At 53.4% G+C, this 19374-nt stretch overlaps 1 protein-coding gene across 1 annotated transcript in view; it reads right to left on the bottom strand.

Annotated features, from left to right (window-relative positions):
* The window catches only part of NCAPD2 (non-SMC condensin I complex subunit D2), a 96405-nt gene extending 77530 nt beyond the window's left edge, over positions 1 to 18875 (bottom strand). The window contains exons 1-6 of the mRNA XM_082267370.1: positions 18851 to 18875; positions 9784 to 9910; positions 8275 to 8350; positions 2545 to 2603; positions 1176 to 1357; positions 756 to 895 (exon numbers count right to left, since the gene is read on the bottom strand). Coding sequence (XP_082123496.1) covers positions 756 to 895; positions 1176 to 1357; positions 2545 to 2603; positions 8275 to 8350; positions 9784 to 9901 — 575 coding nt within the window. The 5' untranslated portion in view covers positions 9902 to 9910; positions 18851 to 18875. The remainder of the gene's footprint in view (positions 1 to 755; positions 896 to 1175; positions 1358 to 2544; positions 2604 to 8274; positions 8351 to 9783; positions 9911 to 18850) is intronic.
* Between the last annotated feature and the right edge of the window lie 499 nt (positions 18876 to 19374).

Raw genomic sequence — 19374 nt, 5'->3', positions numbered from 1 at the left:
AGAATTTTTTTGTCAAAGACATGTAGCTAAATACATTTTGGCCCAAATATATGACAAAAATTGAATATATTGGATATTTTTTAACTGTCAAAGTAGAAAATGTCAAATTTTTGCAAAATTTTCACTTTTTTTTATTAATATCGCAAAAAATAAAAAAGTGCAGAGGTGATCAAAAAACACCAAAAGAAAGCTCTGTTTGTGGGGTTTGTACAGCTTCGCATGACCGTGCAATTGTCATTTTAAGTCGAGCAGTGCCAAGTTGAAAAAAAAGTGTCCTGGTCATTAAGCAGGAAAATCCTCCGGTCTTAAAGTGGTTAACACAAGCTGGTTATCGGCTCCCTTCTCTCCTCACACTGCAAGCGTGAGGAAAGGAAAGCCAATAACCTGCTTGTGTTTACATAGTGATCAGCTGTCATTGGACACAGCTGATCACATGGTAAAGGGCCACTGTAATTGGCCCTTTACCCCGATCTGTGATCAGCCGAGTCCCAAGGATCCAGCTGTTCAGACAGCACGATCACGTGACGTCAATGTATGCCCTCTGGCAAAACTGCAGCAGTTTTTCGGCTATAGCATATGCAGGAAGTGGATAAGCTTGGACAAAAGAAAAAACCCACCACACATACACGGGAAGCCGATTGGCTGCCATGCACAGCTGCACCAAATTTTACACTCTTCAGTTTCAGCAAATCAACCCCTGTGTGTAACTGATGTATAATCCGCCCATCTCCCTTCCCAAGAAATTAAGGTCAGACCTGATGAACTCCTCTTCGATCAGCGCCATGCTCCATAGTCTCCGGATGTCCAGTTGGAGGAGATGTGTGATGGTCTGCAGGACACTTTCCCGTTCCGTTTCCCAAAGAAAACCATCGGCTTTGGACTTTGCCTTCCTTCCCTGAGAAGATAAAGTAAGCTCACCATTAGAGAAATACAAAGGATGCCACCAGTGAGCCGCTCCTGAAAATGCCCCATTTGACCAAGAGGTAGTTTGCCGGTACTTCTGACTTCTCCTCAGCTGTATAACCTGTTCATGATTGGTCATTGACAAAAGATGGTCAGCATACCAACAAGCCAATCACTAAATGTACTAAAACCTGGAGGGCCAACATGGCAGCCTCTGTTTCCCTTAGGAACACGCCCACACTGAACTGTCATTGGCTGGGTCTACCTCTTACCTTACCACTGGGCTCCACATTCCCCAACGCCGCTTTGTACGTCTCCACCTCAAAGGCCTCAACCAAATGTACAAGGAGAAAGCAATCCATCTTCAGAGTATTGAGATGAGTGTTCTTATCGGCCTGGGCCAGCAACAGATCTTCCAGGACTGCAGGGAGCTCAGCTGCATGCTGGGAAGTGGCTGGAAGAAGGAGGGATGGAAGATTAGGCAATAATTTAACAAAGGATCGCTAGTCACATAATTAAAAACCTTTCCACCATTCCCACCCCCACCAGCCATAGGGGCCACCATCTCTCCCCCCCCCCACCCATGGGGGCCACCATCTCTCTCCCCCCCCCCAGCCATGGGGCCACCATCTCTCTCCCCCCCCCAGCCATGGGGCCACCATCTCTCTCCCCCCCCCAGCCATGGGGCCACCATCTCTCTCTCCCCCCCAGCCCCCGACACCAAAGAAGCATTGTTTATACTACCACCTACACCAGGACAATTTCTACTCCCAATGGCCACAGTCCGGCCCACCTAAACTCTGGAGGACATTGAACTGGCCCTTTGTTTAGGAAGTTTGGAGACCCTCACTCTAGACGACTTACAATTTATATAATAAAAGAAAGCTATATTTTAGAACAGTCATGGACAGATGCCCTCAACATGTTTATATGCTGCAAGCGTCAGAGAAAGCAACTCTGTTCACATCTAAAACCTCAGTTCTTTAGTAGCTAGAAAGAGGTTTTCACAAGTCAGTCCTACACTCAGCAAAGTCTATAAAACGGAGTGGCTTGCCATCAGATTACCAAAGACAAGTGATCATATCTCCCCATGTTACCTCCATTAGTGAGTAATGAGCTCTGCCCTGCCCCCTGCTGGTCACCGCACAGTCTGTAGGTCCCCCTCGGACTCTGCACACTCTGACTTCGGAGGGCAGGATTGGATGAGACAGACCCGCCATTAAGCTGCTGTAGGTCTGGCCTTACAGTGGCAGCGGGATCCTTCTACACAGCCACCAAGATTACAGACCGGGGGCCACAGGCAAAGACCACACCCAGAGGAAGGAGGAGTCACATTCGCCTTGGACTCATCATGTGGCCAAGAAAATCTTAGGAACTTTGTGGACATTAAGCTTGTCTAGGTGAGGATTAAGGAAGAAAAAAATAAAATAAATCTGAATTACATAATTGTGTATTTTATATAACAAGCTTGGTAAGGGGGGGGGGATCATGAAAGACATCACAGAGGAGATCCGAGATGAAGAACAGCCTATGATCCCTTACAAGCAGATATTTACCATCTTCCACATTAAAACAAGTCCGCATCATCACTGAACCAAGAAAGTGTCCATGAATACACCGCCAGTCAGAGCGGAGACCTACCTTTCACAAGGAGCTCCAGCAAATCTTCTTTCAAAGAGGCATCCAAGGAGCGGAAATGGCTGGAAAACAAAAATAGGAAAAACTTCAACATATATAATCTCACCCCCATCACATAGCCATGTACTACCCCCCCCCCCCCCCCCCAAAAATCACATAGCTATGTACTACACCCCTCCCCCCCTTCCAATCACAGAGCCATGTACATGGATTTTACGGGAAGTCAAAAATCGAATTTTCTCTTCCGTTCATTGGACAGACACAGCTCCTAATATTCTTAAACCGTTGGGACATCCCAAAGCAGTGTTAAACATGAGGGGTGGGAACAGCAAAAAATAATTTCTCAAGGCCAACTATAGCCAACCAGGTAAATAGCTCAACCAAAAACAGATTCTCTAAACAACAGCCTGCAAAAACCTTGCGGCCAAAGGAAACATCCGCAGACGACAACATATCCAAAGAACTTTTGTGAAATGACCAGGAGGCCATCTTGCAAACCTGCATCACAGAAGCCTGATGACAAAGTCTTGACAGGTAAAGGAGGAACCTGATCCTGGATGGAATAAACCCGAACCAACGTCTGTCTGATCCATCTGGAAATGGTCGCAGAGGAAACGGACAAACATTTTCAGAGGCCCATCCGTAAGCACAAATAGTGAGCGACTTCTAAAAAAGACTCCGTAGCTGCCGGGTACACTCCAATTGCCCGGTCCACATCCAAGACCTGCAAAGCAATTTCCCTAGGATGTTTTGGCCTGGGACACAGAAGGCAACACTGTCTTCATATAAATGGAAAAATCAGAGAAAACCTGAGGAAGGAACGACGGACAGGGGCAAAGAACCACCAGTAAAGTTAAGAGGATAACGCCACCATTTCGGACACCCTGCGCTGAGGTGAAAGCCATGAAAGAGGGTCCACAACTGATGAAACACCTCCGGATGAAGGGACCACTCCCCTTGGTCCAACGCCTGCCGACTGAGGTAATCCGCCTGCCAGTTTTCCACCCCGGGAATGTGTACGGCGGAGAGGGCAGGAACGAACCGTTCTGCCCACCTTGGAATGCCGGCTACCACCAGGACACTTGTTATGCCCCCTTGGTGATTGATATATGCCACAGCATTGTCCAATTGAATACGCACTTGACATCTCTGAAACGATCCATCCAATGTGCCATGCACAGTCTAATCGCTCCGAGTGCCAAGACATTGATCGGTAGTCTGGACTCTTCCAGTGTCCAGATGCCCCAAGCAGAAGATTTGCCTCGGACGCCTCCCCAACCAGACAAGCTGGCATCCCTGGTGACCACTGTCCAATACAAAGGGAGGAAGGATTTGCCTAGCAGAAGCACCAAAAGAACGAAGCCACCATATCTGGGTTTCTTTCGTACCCGGCTCAGTCAGGTCCGATTGAGAGACGGAGGATTCTTGTCCCGTATGGCCAGAATCTCGTATGGAACTGCCTCGAAGGTTGACCCCATCAGGCCCAGCACCTGCGTGCAAGTCTGGATGGATGACCATCTGCTGGACAGCAGGAGACTAATTGCAGCCTGCAGTTTGTTCAGAGGAAGGAGCACTCTGGCTAAGGCCGAGTCCAGAGTCAGACCCAGATAGTCAAGCTTTGTGTGAGCCAAACTTCCTCAAGCTCGTATGGGGACTTCCAGGTTTTCCACCAGAACAGAAGGAGACTCCTCTCGCAGAAGGACGTCTAATCTAAGTCCAGTACCGCGTTCCCCAATTGGCATACAAAATGCTGGCACTGGGGACAACACTTTCGTGAAGACCCGAGGAGCAGAGGCAAACCAAAAGGTAGTACCTCAAATTGATAATGCTCCTCTCCCATGGAAAAGTGAAGGAAGCGATGGAGACCAGCAGATTATGGAATGTGAAGGTATGCACCCTTGATGTCGATGAAGGCAAGAAAATCCCCCTGATGCAGGCAAGTCACCACCGTGCGAATGGACTTCATTCTGAACTTCTGCACCCGCACAAAGCAAGTCAGCGCCTTGATGTCCAGGATTGGATGCGCCTTGCCTTCCTTCCTGGGGACTGTAAACAGGTTTGAGTAACACCCCTGAATAACATTCCGAAGACGGAACCAGGACCATCACCCGTAAAGTAAAAAGGTCTTTCACTGCCCCAAAAAGAGCCTGAAAGCAGACCGGGGCAGTCGCACGTCGGAAAGAAAAACCTTACCGGAGGGTAAGAACGAAACTCGATCTTATAGCCAGACCGAATGACCTTGTGGATCCACTTGTTCTTGTACCAGGGAGTCCATGGGTCCGGGAACCAATATGTCCCCCCCCCCCCCCCCCACCTCAGATAAGGGCGCACCTTCTTGCTGAAGGGCCCTTGTCCGCGGGTCTGGAGAAGCCCGCACTTGACTCACCAGATCAAATTTACTTGGATTCTCCAGGAGGGCCCCGATACCTTGACAGTCCACCCTGGAGGGAGCTACTCCCCCCTCCAGGTCACGGCATAAAAGCTTAGCGCACGCTGTCAGTTTGCAACACCAGGGCAATGGTGAAAATCAGCCTTACTGCTGAACCAACCAGCCTGTGTACAAATTGCAGGCCACAGCCGCCTTCCAGTCAGCCGGGTCCTTAAGTGCCGGGACTCTTTAAAATGGAATCATGGTTGCCGTGTTCAATCTGGAAACCGGAGGGTTCATCACCGCTGAACAGTCCACTTAAGGGACTCCATATAGGGGTATCTCCTAGCAAATCACTTAAGGACCCCAAGGGGACTCTTTGGTCATCCCCACTAGTTAGTGACAATTCTGTCAAAAGAGGGGAAAAGAAACACCTTTGCCGCTCTGGATGGCTTGTGAGTGCCAAAGGGAACCTGCACCTCCGTCACAGCCACAGCCTCCAACTTTAAGTCTCAAGCACAGAAAACAATCAGTATGCCCCCCAGCGCCTTTTCGTGCGCAGTTGAAGCAGCGAAGGAATCATCCTTTGAGGATTCAGGGCGCCCCACATCGCCGAATCAGATTCAGGATCTGAGGAGACAGGGGAAGGCAGGGGTGCTTTATGCCAGTCCGTCGCCCAAAAACCACCTCCACCTGGGACACAAGGAACTCCAGGACCACCGTCAAGAGCATGGATGGATGGGACCAAGAGAGCCCCGCAGCCTAAGAGATGGGATCAGGTGGGGAGATGTACTCCAAAGACTCCATGAGTCACCAGGGGGACCCCAGAAAAAAAGTGTAAACACACTGCTAAGGGACAACCCCCTCCGCTCTGGCAGCACCACCTATCAATCCTCAGCAGAGAGGGAGAGGACCCCACCAGACTCCCCACCCCATCCAGCAGGAAAATCTGCATTGCACGAGAGGCAATCAGGAAATGAAAGGATCCAGGAGTCAGCACCAGGGGAGGAGAGGCTCCAACCGCCAAAATCACCGCTCAGAGGGCTCCACTGTCATGGCTGCTATTATTTTCAGAGGCAAACCACCGCAAAATGGCCACTGTGCATTGAGCCCACAGGCTACAACAAAATGGCAGCATGGTGCAGCAGCACAAGGCTCCTTGGGACCCAGGAGAAATCTTAAAGCCTCAAGGACAGGCAGAGGCAAGACGGGGGGGGGGGGTAGACGAAGGGGGGGTGCCTGAGGGGAACCCGGGGGTCCGACTGTCCCAAGGAGGTGCCCACATCCACCCCAAAACCCTCCAGGGGGACAAGGAGGGAGGAAGGGTGGGGGACAGCTACTCACCATACCAGGTGGGCACCACTCCAGGCAGGACCCCTTGCCATGGAAATGGGGGGGTTGTTGGCCAAGAGGACTGCTGCGACTTCGGTATGCGACCGCGCAAGGCGTTTAACTCGCAGGCTTTTCCGAGTCTACATATTGGCCTAAATTTTAAGATTTGATTTTCTTTTGTTCATGGACAGACAGCTCCTGATCTTCTTAACCATTGGGTTATACTGCCCCCTACAGGAGGAGGACACTAGGCAGAAAGTCTGGCTACGTGCCCTATGGGCAGTCCCAGGGGGTATACTCCCCTCTGCTATAGGCACTCAGTTTTTCTCTGCCTAGTCAGGAGTAAGGACTGAGTTCCTTGCTGGGATCTCTGGTTTTGGCAATTTTCTCTTTTTGGATAGCTTTTTTTTTTTTTTTTCCCGGTGAGATCTACAATTACCTGCCGGACTGGGCGAGGGGCTGGATAATCTATTCTGCTACATGCTTTATGAATATATAAAAAAAAAAAAAAAAATTAAAATATAAATCCCAGTAAGTGTATATTGATGGTATGAAAGTTACTGCGTCTAGATATTTTTATGGCTTTTTTTACTAGTAATGGTGGCGATTAGCGATTTTTAGCGGGACTGCGATGAACACCTGACACCAATACAGTGATCACTGCTAAAAAAAAAAAAAAAAAAAAAAAAAAAATGCACTGTCACTGTACTGACACTGGCAAGGAAGGGGTTTACATTACGGGGCAATTAAAGTTAAGTGTCTCTGGGGAGTGCTTGCTAACTGTTTGGGGGGGGGGGTACGGTCTGACTTTCTGCTTAGCAGGAACACAATAGCTCCATCTTCTCCTGTCAGAGTGGAGAGCTGCCTGCAAATCGCCTTTCTGCCTTTCTTGGGAACGATGGTGGGTGGCCGGCAGGAATCGTGTTCGCGGGACCCGCTGATTGGCTCCCCCCCTCAGTGCACTTAGCATGCAATCCCGCCTGCGGTGATGCGCACCCCCCTAGTGGCTGTGACGCGAGTCACTTTGGTTGGGGAGCCCAGATTGCTTTAGGGAGGTTGGGAGACTCCTTGTCCAGTTTCCCCAGTCCCTCCTATGTGTAAGTCACCCTGTGTCTATTAGGGGCACAGGGTGACCAAGAACCCCAGTCAGGTCTGCACTAGTCAGACTCTGCTAGTGGGGTGGGGGGTTTGTTGTTGTTGAATACCTGCATTCCATTGTTCCTGTCTGCCTATAGTAAGCTTATTATGGGAGGTGTATGTTTGTGTAGCTAAGGGGGAGGGGTTGTCAGATTGTATATCTCTGTGTGCATGTGTTTTGAATAAACAGTTTTGATTCTGGTTGTATATCTCTGTGTGCCTGTGTTTTGAATAAACACTTTTGATTCTGGTTGACTCCAAATATTGTACTGTCTAGTTCTTGGGGTAACTATAGCCAGATTCACGGATCCCGTGTTCCAGAACTTAGGAAGCAGGTTACTGGTGGAGATACCCAGTCAGGGTGTTCGGATTCCGTCACAGCGGCTACCGCACAAAAGGACATACAAGTACGCAAATTCACACAGAGCCGACCTGCCGCAGTACATGTACGTTAGGCGGCCGGCAAGTTGTTAACGATAAACCTCAGTTCTTCAGTAAATAGGTTCCCCCCCCCCCCCCCCCCAAGTCTATAAAACGGAGCGGCTTCCCATCAGATTACCAAAGACAAGTGATCATATCTCCCCATGTTACCTCCATTAGTGAGTAATGAGCTCTGCCCTGCCCCCTGCTGGTCACCGCACAGTCTGTAGGTCCCCCTCGGACTCTGCACACTCTGACTTCGGAGGGCAGGATTGGATGAGACAGACCCTCCATTAAGCTGCTGTAGGTCTGGCCTTACAGTGGCAGCGAGTTACTTCTACACAACCACCAAGATTACAGACCGGGGGCCACAGGCAGAGACCACACCCAGAGGTAGGAGGAGTCACATTCGCCTTGGACTCATCATGTGGATGGATAAAGACATCTTCCTACCGATAGGCGAAGGAGATACTTACTATACCATGCTGTAAAGAGCATCAAAGTGCTGGAGGACGCACTGCGGACCCTGAGAGCGGAGAGACGCTTTATAAGCTGAAAAAAAAAAAAAAAAAAACAGTTAATACAAACGCAAGATACCGGAATACAGTAAATATAATCTAATAAATCATAATCTAATAAAAATATTTAATATCATAAGACCCCTAAATCTCCATAGAAAATTATTTCCTGAACTTTTTCTACTCCCAATAAAAAAAAATTATCTGCATAATTACATCAGCAGCCCACACCGCCAGTCAGATCAAGCCCAGCCAGTTGGTTTTAATCCTTTTACAAGCTATTAAGTCCAGATACCATCAACCTTGTAAGTGCTTCTAATACAATTTTCCTAAATCTCTTTGTGTATTAAAATATTAAACTATTATTACATAGTATTTATATGCATATTTTTCCATCAATAGAGCACTTACTTGAGCTTCCCCTGAAGAAGGAGAAAGTTATCTTCGAAACATGTCGGGTTAAAGTTCTAGTGTCTGGTTGTATCATTGTTATCTGGTCATGCTTGTATATGTTTTTATTCTTTATTGTTTATACACATTTAAATAAAACATCACTTTTTTGATCGTCATACAAATTTATTGATTGACTTGTATAGCTCTGTGCCTAAAAAGTCCCATTTAGGGGAACCCCTTTTTTCTGTATTGCACATCAGGGATGTGGCACAATGAACGCTGGTCATGTACACCCCCATAATAAAAAATAAAAAAAAAAAAATAGTTTGCATTTTCCTGTGAGCTCTGTTTTGGGATTTTATCTCCAGGCCGGCTTCTCAGGCGTTGCAGTAATGAGCGTTACCGCTTCACCGCAAGGTCCGCTGATCGTTAGGCAGAGGGGCAGAACGGCGATGTGACCGGAGGGAATTTGTGTCCCTACAAAGCAAGGACATAGATCCATGTCTTCCCCTAGTAAAAGCCCCCCCCCCCCCCCACCCATCTGGTCCCTCTTTACCTCTATGGGCAGCTGCATGAACTTTTGGATTGTTTCCTGGGCTCGTCAGGAAGCCAAGAAAAACAAAACACAGAGGAGGACAGGGAGATTTCCCCTCCCGCTGCTTCTAAAAGTGATCCAACAGCCAATCAGACACTCCGATAGCTTCTATGAGAGAAAATTGCCGGCTATAAAAATAAATACCAGAGTTATGGCCGATATCTTCAAAACAACTCCATTAACCACTTGCAAGTCACAGCGTGTGTGTGTATATATATATATATATATATATATATATATATATATATATATAATGTGTGAATGTATATGTATTGTGGTCTATAAGTGTGACGCAGCAAACAGCATGTGCTGAGCTCGGCAGTAATGTACGAGTTTACAATTTGAAACTTTAATGTAAATCTAAACAGTCATCAGATTGTGGGGGGGGGGTTGTCCTGCCATTCACTATACCCATACAAAGTTGACCAGTGAGACACTGATAACACCAGAAGAAGGGTAGGGATCATAGAAGGTCTCACCGCTAAGCTGGGATGGCAGCTGCCGCACAGGCTGGACCTCCTGGACCACATACTGCCCCACACCCCCGCTATTCAGGAGGTCTCTGAAGGCCAGAGGGATGGAGAACTGCACAGACATGATGGAAGCCTGCAAGAGAATGGAAGAGAAACGTTACATTGTGCTACAAAGACATTCTTCAATCAGCGGAGTGCCCCTTTAGACCTCCCTACACCTTAAACGTCCGCTCCCCTTCACCTCCCTACACCTCCACACTCCACCACCCCCCCTTCACCTCCACACACACCAGCCCCTTCACCCCCACACTCGTCCCCCTCTTCACCTCCTTACTCCCACCCCCCCCCCCACACACCACCCCTTCACCCCCACACCCCCCCTCCCCTACACCTCCCTACACCCCCCACACACACACACCACCCCTTCACCCCCACACTCCCCCCCCCCCTTCACCTCCCTACTCCCACACCCCCCCCACACTCCACCCCCCTCCCCTACACACCCACACTCCACCCCCCCCCCCCAATTCAACCCCAAATCCAGTGTGCAGAGCTGAAGGAAATCCCTACTAATTGCAGGGATGGAGGAGCATTGTGACCTGGTCAGGTGACAACACTGAGCCAATCAGCTCTGTCCCAGGAGGAGAGCCCTGGATGAGATTGCCGTGTCTCCCAGCACTGAGGAACGATGAAAGCAATCCTACACCCCCTCCCCCCAGCAAACTCCAGGCCCCTCCCCCTCATCCCAGCATGGTGCCCACTGTCCCCATCCACAGCACACTGAGGGCCCGGCCCACCCCCCCCCTCGCCCCAGAGGACCCCTTTTACATCTAAAACCTCAGTTCTTTAGTAACAAGAAAGATTTTCACAAGTCAGTCCTACACCCAGCAAAGTCTATAAAAACGGAGCGGCTTCCCATCAGATTACCAAAGACAAGTGATCATATCTCCCCATGTAATGAGCTCTGCCCTGCCCCCTGCTGGTCACCACACAGTCTGTAGGTCCCCCTCGGACTCTGCACACTCTGACTTCGGAGGGCAGGATTGGATGAGACAGACCCGCCATTAAGCTGCTGTAGGTCTGGCCTTACAGTGGCAGCGAGTTACTTCTACACAACCACCAAGATTACAGACCGGGGGCCACAGGCAGAGACCACACCCAGAGGAAGGAGGAGTCACATTCGCCTTGGACTCATCATGTGGCCAAGAAAATCTTGGAACTTTGTGGACATTCTGCTTATCTAGGTGAGGATTAAGGGGGGGGGGGGGGGGGGAGAGAATCTGAATTATATAATATACACAATTATGTAACAAGCGTGGTAAAGGGATCATGATTGTAAGAGACATCTGATCACAGAGGAGATCCGAGATGAAGAACGCCTATGATCCCTTATAAGCAGATATTTACCATCTTCCACATTAAAAGAAGTCCGCACCATCACTGAACCAAGAAAGTGTCCATGAATACACCGCCAGTCAGAGCGGAGACCTACCCTTCACAAGAGCAGAGACCTACCCTTCACAAGAGCAGAGACCTACCCTTCACAAGAGAGGAGACCTACCCTTCACAAGAGCAGAGACCTACCCTTCACAAGAGCAGAGACCTACCCTTCACAAGAGCAGAGACCTACCCTTCACAAGAGCAGAGACCTACCCTTCACAAGAGCAGAGACCTACCCTTCACAAGAGCAGAGACCTACCCTTCACAAGAGCAGAGACCTACCCTTCACAAGAGCAGAGACCTACCCTTCACAAGAGCGGAGACCTACCCTTCACAAGAGCAGAGACCTACCCTTCACAAGAGCGGAGACCTACCCTTCACAAGAGCGGAGACCTACCCTTCACAAGAGCGGAGACCTACCCTTCACAAGAGCGGAGACCTACCCTTCACAAGAGAGGAGACCTACCCTTCACAAGAGCGGAGACCTACCCTTCACAAGAGCAGAGACCTACCCTTCACAAGAGCGGAGACCTACCCTTCACAAGAGCGGAGACCTACCCTTCACAAGAGCGGAGACCTACCCTTCACAAGAGCGGAGACCTACCCTTCACAAGAGCAGAGACCTACCCTTCACAAGAGCAGAGACCTACCCTTCACAAGAGCGGAGACCTACCCTTCACAAGAGCGGAGACCTACCCTTCACAAGAGCGGAGACCTACCCTTCACAAGAGCGGAGACCTACCCTTCACAAGAGCGGAGACCTACCCTTCACAAGAGCAGAGACCTACCCTTCACAAGAGAGGAGACCTACCCTTCACAAGAGCAGAGACCTACCCTTCACAAGAGCAGAGACCTACCCTTCACAAGAGCAGAGACCTACCCTTCACAAGAGCAGAGACCTACCCTTCACAAGAGCAGAGACCTACCCTTCACAAGAGCAGAGACCTACCCTTCACAAGAGCAGAGACCTACCCTTCACAAGAGCAGAGACCTACCCTTCACAAGAGAAGAGACCTACCCTTCACAAGAGCAGAGACCTACCCTTCACAAGAGCAGAGACCTATCCTTCACAAGAGCAGAGACCTACCCTTCACAAGAGAGGAGACCTACCCTTCACAAGAGAGGAGACCTACCCTTCACAAGAGAGGAGACCTACCCTTCACAAGAGCGGAGACCTACCCTTCACAAGAGCGGAGACCTACCCTTCACAAGAGCGGAGACCTACCCTTCACAAGAGCGGAGACCTACCCTTCACAAGAGCAGAGACCTACCCTTCACAAGAGCGGAGACCTACCCTTCACAAGAGCGGAGACCTACCCTTCACAAGAGCGGAGACCTACCCTTCACAAGAGCGGAGACCTACCCTTCACAAGAGCAGAGACCTACCCTTCACAAGAGCAGAGACCTACCCTTCACAAGAGAGGAGACCTACCCTTCACAAGAGCGGAGACCTACCCTTCACAAGAGAGGAGACCTACCCTTCACAAGAGCGGAGACCTACCCTTCACAAGAGCGGAGACCTACCCTTCACAAGAGCGGAGACCTACCCTTCACAAGAGCGGAGACCTACCCTTCACAAGAGCAGAGACCTACCCTTCACAAGAGCGGAGACCTACCCTTCACAAGAGCGGAGACCTACCCTTCACAAGAGAGGAGACCTACCCTTCACAAGAGAGGAGACCTACCCTTCACAAGAGAGGAGACCTACCCTTCACAAGAGAGGAGACCTACCCTTCACAAGAGCGGAGACCTACCCTTCACAAGAGCGGAGACCTACCCTTCACAAGAGAAGAGACCTACCCTTCACAAGAGAAGAGACCTACCCTTCACAAGAGCGGAGACCTACCCTTCACAAGAGCAGAGACCTACCCTTCACAAGAGCAGAGACCTACCCTTCACAAGAGAGGAGACCTACCCTTCACAAGAGAGGAGACCTACCCTTCACAAGAGCAGAGACCTACCCTTCACAAGAGCAGAGACCTACCCTTCACAAGAGCAGAGACCTACCCTTCACAAGAGCAGAGACCTACCCTTCACAAGAGCAGAGACCTACCCTTCACAAGAGCGGAGACCTACCCTTCACAAGAGAGGAGACCTACCCTTCACAAGAGCGGAGACCTACCCTTCACAAGAGAGGAGACCTACCCTTCACAAGAGCAGAGACCTACCCTTCACAAGAGCAGAGACCTACCCTTCACAAGAGCAGAGACCTACCCTTCACAAGAGCAGAGACCTACCCTTCACAAGAGAAGAGACCTACCCTTCACAAGAGAAGAGACCTACCCTTCACAAGAGCGGAGACCTACCCTTCACAAGAGCAGAGACCTACCCTTCACAAGAGAGGAGACCTACCCTTCACAAGAGAGGAGACCTACCCTTCACAAGAGCGGAGACCTACCCTTCACAAGAGCAGAGACCTACCCTTCACAAGAGCAGAGACCTACCCTTCACAAGAGCGGAGACCTACCCTTCACAAGAGCGGAGACCTACCCTTCACAAGAGAGGAGACCTACCCTTCACAAGAGCAGAGACCTACCCTTCACAAGAGCGGAGACCTACCCTTCACAAGAGAGGAGACCTACCCTTCACAAGAGCGGAGACCTACCCTTCACAAGAGAGGAGACCTACCCTTCACAAGAGCGGAGACCTACCCTTCACAAGAGCGGAGACCTACCCTTCACAAGAGCAGAGACCTACCCTTCACAAGAGCAGAGACCTACCCTTCACAAGAGCAGAGACCTACCCTTCACAAGAGCGGAGACCTACCCTTCACAAGAGCAGAGACCTACCCTTCACAAGAGAGGAGACCTACCCTTCACAAGAGCAGAGACCTACCCTTCACAAGAGCGGAGACCTACCCTTCACAAGAGAGGAGACCTACCCTTCACAAGAGAGGAGACCTACCCTTCACAAGAGAGGAGACCTACCCTTCACAAGAGAGGAGACCTACCCTTCACAAGAGAGGAGACCTACCCTTCACAAGAGAGGAGACCTACCCTTCACAAGAGAGGAGACCTACCCTTCACAAGAGAGGAGACCTACCCTTCACAAGAGAGGAGACCTACCCTTCACAAGAGCGGAGACCTACCCTTCACAAGAGCGGAGACCTACCCTTCACAAGAGCAGAGACCTACCCTTCACAAGAGCAGAGACCTACCCTTCACAAGAGCAGAGACCTACCCTTCACAAGAGCAGAGACCTACCCTTCACAAGAGCAGAGACCTACCCTTCACAAGAGCAGAGACCTATCCTTCACAAGAGCAGAGACCTACCCTTCACAAGAGCAGAGACCTACCCTTCACAAGAGCAGAGACCTACCCTTCACAAGGAGCTCCAGCAAATCTTCTTTCAAAGAGGCATCCAAGGAGCGGAAATGGCTGGAAAACAAAAATAGGAAAAACCTCAACATTATAATACATATATAATCTCACACCCCCATCAGAGCCATGAACTACCCCCCCCCCCAATCACAGAGCCATGTACTACACCCCCCCCCCCCCCCCAATCACAGAGCCATGTACTACACCCCCCCCCCCAATCACAGAGCCATGTACTACACCCACCCCCCCCAATCACAGAGCCATGTACTACACCCACCCCCCCCAATCACAGAGCCATGTACTACACCCCCCCCCCCCCAATCACAGAGCCATGTACTACACCCCCCCCCCAATCACAGAGCCATGTACTACACCCACCCCCCCCAATCACAGAGCCATGTACTACACCCACCCCCCCCCAATCACAGAGCCATGTACTACACCCCCCCCCCCAATCACAGAGCCATGTACTACACCCCCCCCCCCCAATCACAGAGCCATGTATTACACCCCCCCCCCCCCAATCACAGAGCCATGTATTACACCCCCCCCCCCAATCACAGAGCCATGTATTACACCCCCCCCCCCCCAATCACAGAGCCATGTATTACACCCCCCCCCCAATCACAGAGCCATGTACTACACCCCCCCCCCCCAATCACAGAGCCATGTACTACACCCCCCCCCCCCCCAATGACAAAGCCATGTACTACACCCCTCAATCACAGTGACACAGACGCACAGGCAGGGTACCCTCGCCCACACAATGGATGCTACACTGTCACTATAAATGAAGCGCCCCCATGATGCCCACCCAGTTCAGGGGTGGCACCAGGCTGACCATATGGCACAAATCAAGGTCCCAAGGCAGCAACAGAGACGGCACTGGAGGAGTCAAGTGCCGAACTCCCTGAAGAAAAGTACGCACCAGGGCAGTGATGGAGAACCTTGGCACCCCAGATGTTTTGGAACTACATTTCCCATGATGCTCCACTACACTGCAGAGTGCATGAGGATCATGGGAAATGTAGTTCCAAAACATCTGGGGTGCCAAGGTTCTCCATCACTGTACCAGGGAGTGTGTGGCCAAGGGACGGTGAAATAAGACCACTAAGGCCGACACCTGACCCTTGGAAGTACTTAAGGCCAGTTCCTGCTCAACCACCCCCGTTGAAGGTGAAGATCTGAGCAAAACAAGAGCGAGGATGAACCCCCAAGAGTCTCTGACCACACAATCTACATCTTCTACTTCTAGGAAGATCTCCCGCTGTCGGTGGGCTTCCTAGCGTTTAACAGTATTGGAAACACCGACTCACGAGTGTAAAGCAGGATGGACGATCGGTCCTTGGGACAGCAAATCCTCCCTGAGAGGAAACTTCCAAGGAACGTCGGAGACCAGCCGCACCAGATCCGTGTACCAAGCCCGGCGAGGTCAGTCCAGGGCCACTAAGATGACCGGAATCTCTTCTACCTCCATCCTGCATGGAAGGCTGAGAGGAGGGAAGGCAGAAATCAGACGATACTGACCCCATGGGGCCACCAGTGCATCTGTGGGGTCCGCCAGAGGATCCTGTGACCGAGCCACAAACATCTGCACCTTTCTATGGAGCCAGGAAACAAAGATGACCACGGGGATTCCCCACCAGAGACAACCGATGAAACCCCCTCTGGATGAAGGGACCTCACCCCAGAAAACCCCTCACCCTGACCCCAGAAAACCCCTCGCCCCAGAGAACCCCTCACCCCAGAGAACCTCAGAGAACCCCAGAGGAGCCCAGAGGAGCCCTCGCCCCAGAGGACCCCAGAGGAGCCCTCGCCCCAGAGGACCCCAGAGGAGCCCTCGCCCCAGAGGACCCCAGAGGAGCCCTCGCCCCAGAGGACCCCAGAGGAGCCCTCGCCCCAGAGGACCCCAGAGGAGCCCTCGCCACAGAAAACCCCTCACCCCAGAAAACCCCTCGCCCCAGAGAACCTCAGAGAACCCCAGAGGAGCCCTCGCCCCAGAGGACCCCAGAGGAGCCCTCGCCCCAGAGGACCCCAGAGGACCCCTCGCCCCAGAGGACCCCAGAGGACCCCTCGCCCCAGAGGACCCCTCGCCCCAGAGGACCCCTCGCCCCAGAGGACCCCAGAGGACCCCTCGCCCCAGAGGACCCCTCGCCCCAGAGGACCCCAGAGGACCCCTCGCCCCAGAGGACCCCAGAGGACCCCTCGCCCCAGAGGACCCCAGAGGACCCCTCGCCCCAGAGGACCCCTCGCCCCAGAGGACCCCAGAGGACCCCTCGCCCCAGAGGACCCCAGAGGACCCCTCGCCCCAGAGGACCCCAGAGGACCCCGGACCCCAGAGGACCCCTCGCCCCAGAGGACCCCAGAGGACCCCTCGCCCCAGAGGACCCCAGAGGACCCCTCGCCCCAGAGGACCCCAGAGGACCCCTCGCCCCAGAGGACCCCAGAGGACCCCTCGCCCCAGAGGACCCCAGAGGACCCCTCGCCCCAGAGGACCCCAGAGGACCCCTCGCCCCAGAGGACCCCAGAGGACCCCTCGCCCCAGAGGACCCCAGAGGACCCCTCGCCCCAGAGGACCCCAGAGGACCCCTCGCCCCAGAGGACCCCAGAGGACCCCTCGCCCCAGAGGACCCCTCGCCCCAGAGGACCCCAGAGGACCCCTCGCCCCAGAGGACCCCAGAGGACCCCTCGCCCCAGAGGACCCCAGAGGACCCCTCGCCCCAGAGGACCCCAGAGAACCCCTCGCCCCAGAGGACCCCAGAGAACCCCTCGCCCCAGAGGACCCCAGAGGACCCCTCGCCCCAGAGGACCCCAGAGGACCCCTCGCCCCAGAGGACCCCAGAGAACCCCTCGCCCCAGAGAACCCCTCGCCCCAGAGGACCCCAGAGGACCCCTCGCCCCAGAGGACCCCTCGCCCCAGAGGACCCCTCGCCCCAGAGGACCCCAGAGGACCCCTCGCCCCAGAGGACCCCAGAGGACCCCTCGCCCCAGAGGACCCCAGAGGACCCCTCGCCCCAGAGGACCCCAGAGGACCCCTCGCCCCAGAGGACCCCAGAGGACCCCTCGCCCCAGAGGACCCCTCGCCCCAGAGGACCCCTCGCCCCAGAGGACCCCTCGCCCCAGAGGACCCCTCGCCCCAGAGGACCCCTCGCCCCCCTCGCCCCAGAGGACCCCTCGCCCCAGAGGACCCCAGAGGACCCCTCGCCCCAGAGGACCCCAGAGGACCCCTCGCCCCAGAGGACCCCAGAGGACCCCTCGCCCCAGAGGACCCCTCGCCCCAGAGGACCCCTCGCCCCAGAGGACCCCAGAGAACCCCTCGCCCCAGAGGACCCCAGAGGACCCCTCGCCCCAGAGGACCCCTCGCCCCAGAGGACCCCTCGCCCCAGAGGACCCCAGAGAACCCCTCGCCCCAGAGGACCCCAGAGAACCCCTCGCCCCAGAGGACCCCAGAGAACCCCTCGCCCCAGAGGACCCCAGAGGACCCCTCGCCCCAGAAGACCCCAGAGGACCCCTCGCCCCAGAGGACCCCTCGCCCCAGAGGACCCCTCGCCCCAGAGGACCCCTCGCCCCAGAGGACCCCAGAGAACCCCTCGCCCCAGAGGACCCCAGAGAACCCCTCGCCCCAGAGGACCCCAGAGAACCCCTCGCCCCAGAGGACCCCTCGCCCCAGAGGACCCCTCGCCCCAGAGGACCCCAGAGGACCCCTCGCCCCAGAGGACCCCTCGCCCCAGAGGACCCCAGAGAACCCCTCGCCCCAGAGGACCCCAGAGAACCCCTCGCCCCAGAGGACCCCAGAGAACCCCTCGCCCCAGAGGACCCCTCGCCCCAGAGGACCCCAGAGAACCCCTCGCCCCAGAGGACCCCAGAGAACCCCTCGCCCCAGAGGACCCCTCGCCCCAGAGGACCCCAGAGGACCCCTCGCCCCAGAGGACCCCAGAGGACCCCTCACCCCAGAGGACCCCTCGCCCCAGAGGACCCCAGAGAACCCCTCGCCCCAGAGGACCCCTCACCTCACCCCAGACACTCTGCTATTCTCATATCAATCACTAGGAAGCCGAGTCTCCCGCATACGGAGCACCCCGAGGGCCCAATCACACACTAACATGGAACAAGCATGCAGCCAGTGAAGTCTGAACCCCCATCGTACCCCTCCCCCCAGCAGCAGAGATGGAGGAAGTCCTCCCATATAAAAACCCTCCTTACCGAGCCCGGTACCGCTTCCCTCGTGTGGTCTCAGCCCCGCCAGCACTCCCCGGAGCCCCTCCCCCGTACACCAGGACCGAACAGCGCACAACTACTCACCGACACCGCACCGATCAATTCAAATCTGCTCCTCCCGCCAAAAGCCAGCCAATCACCGGCCAGCGCACAGGTATTGCGCAATCAGAGCGCTGACCAATCCGAAACTAGCAGACCAGTCCAGCTGACCAATCACGTCTACGCTAAAATCAACCAATAAACTCCGGCTCCGGGAGAAGATTGGCGGCTCTGCCAAGCAATCACAGTGCGAGACAAGAAGGAGGGCGCTATTGGACGGCTGAGGTGATGAGCAGCTCCTGCAGCCAATCAGCGGCGAGGATTTGTTATTATACCAATGCTGTGTAGCACAATAGCCCTGTATGGGAGTGCCGAGCAAAACTGAGCGACCATCATTCTACTAATAGGCATCTGAAGCTCGGAGTCCAACAATGGAGTCTACTACAAATCCCAGCATGCACTGGGGGGGAGGGGTTTACTCAATGCTGTATCTTGGGCTAGGCCAACAAGGCCCACGCCTAGGGCAGCATAATGCAGGGGGCAGCACAGAAAGAGTCCCCTCCAGCTTGCGCTACACTTT

This window comes from Pelophylax lessonae, assembly GCF_965119305.1.
Source record: "Pelophylax lessonae genome assembly, chromosome: 9".
Taxonomy (NCBI): Eukaryota; Metazoa; Chordata; class Amphibia; order Anura; family Ranidae; genus Pelophylax; species Pelophylax lessonae.
The sequence above is the reverse complement of the archived record's forward strand: the minus strand, read 5'-3'. Positions and strand labels throughout refer to the sequence as shown.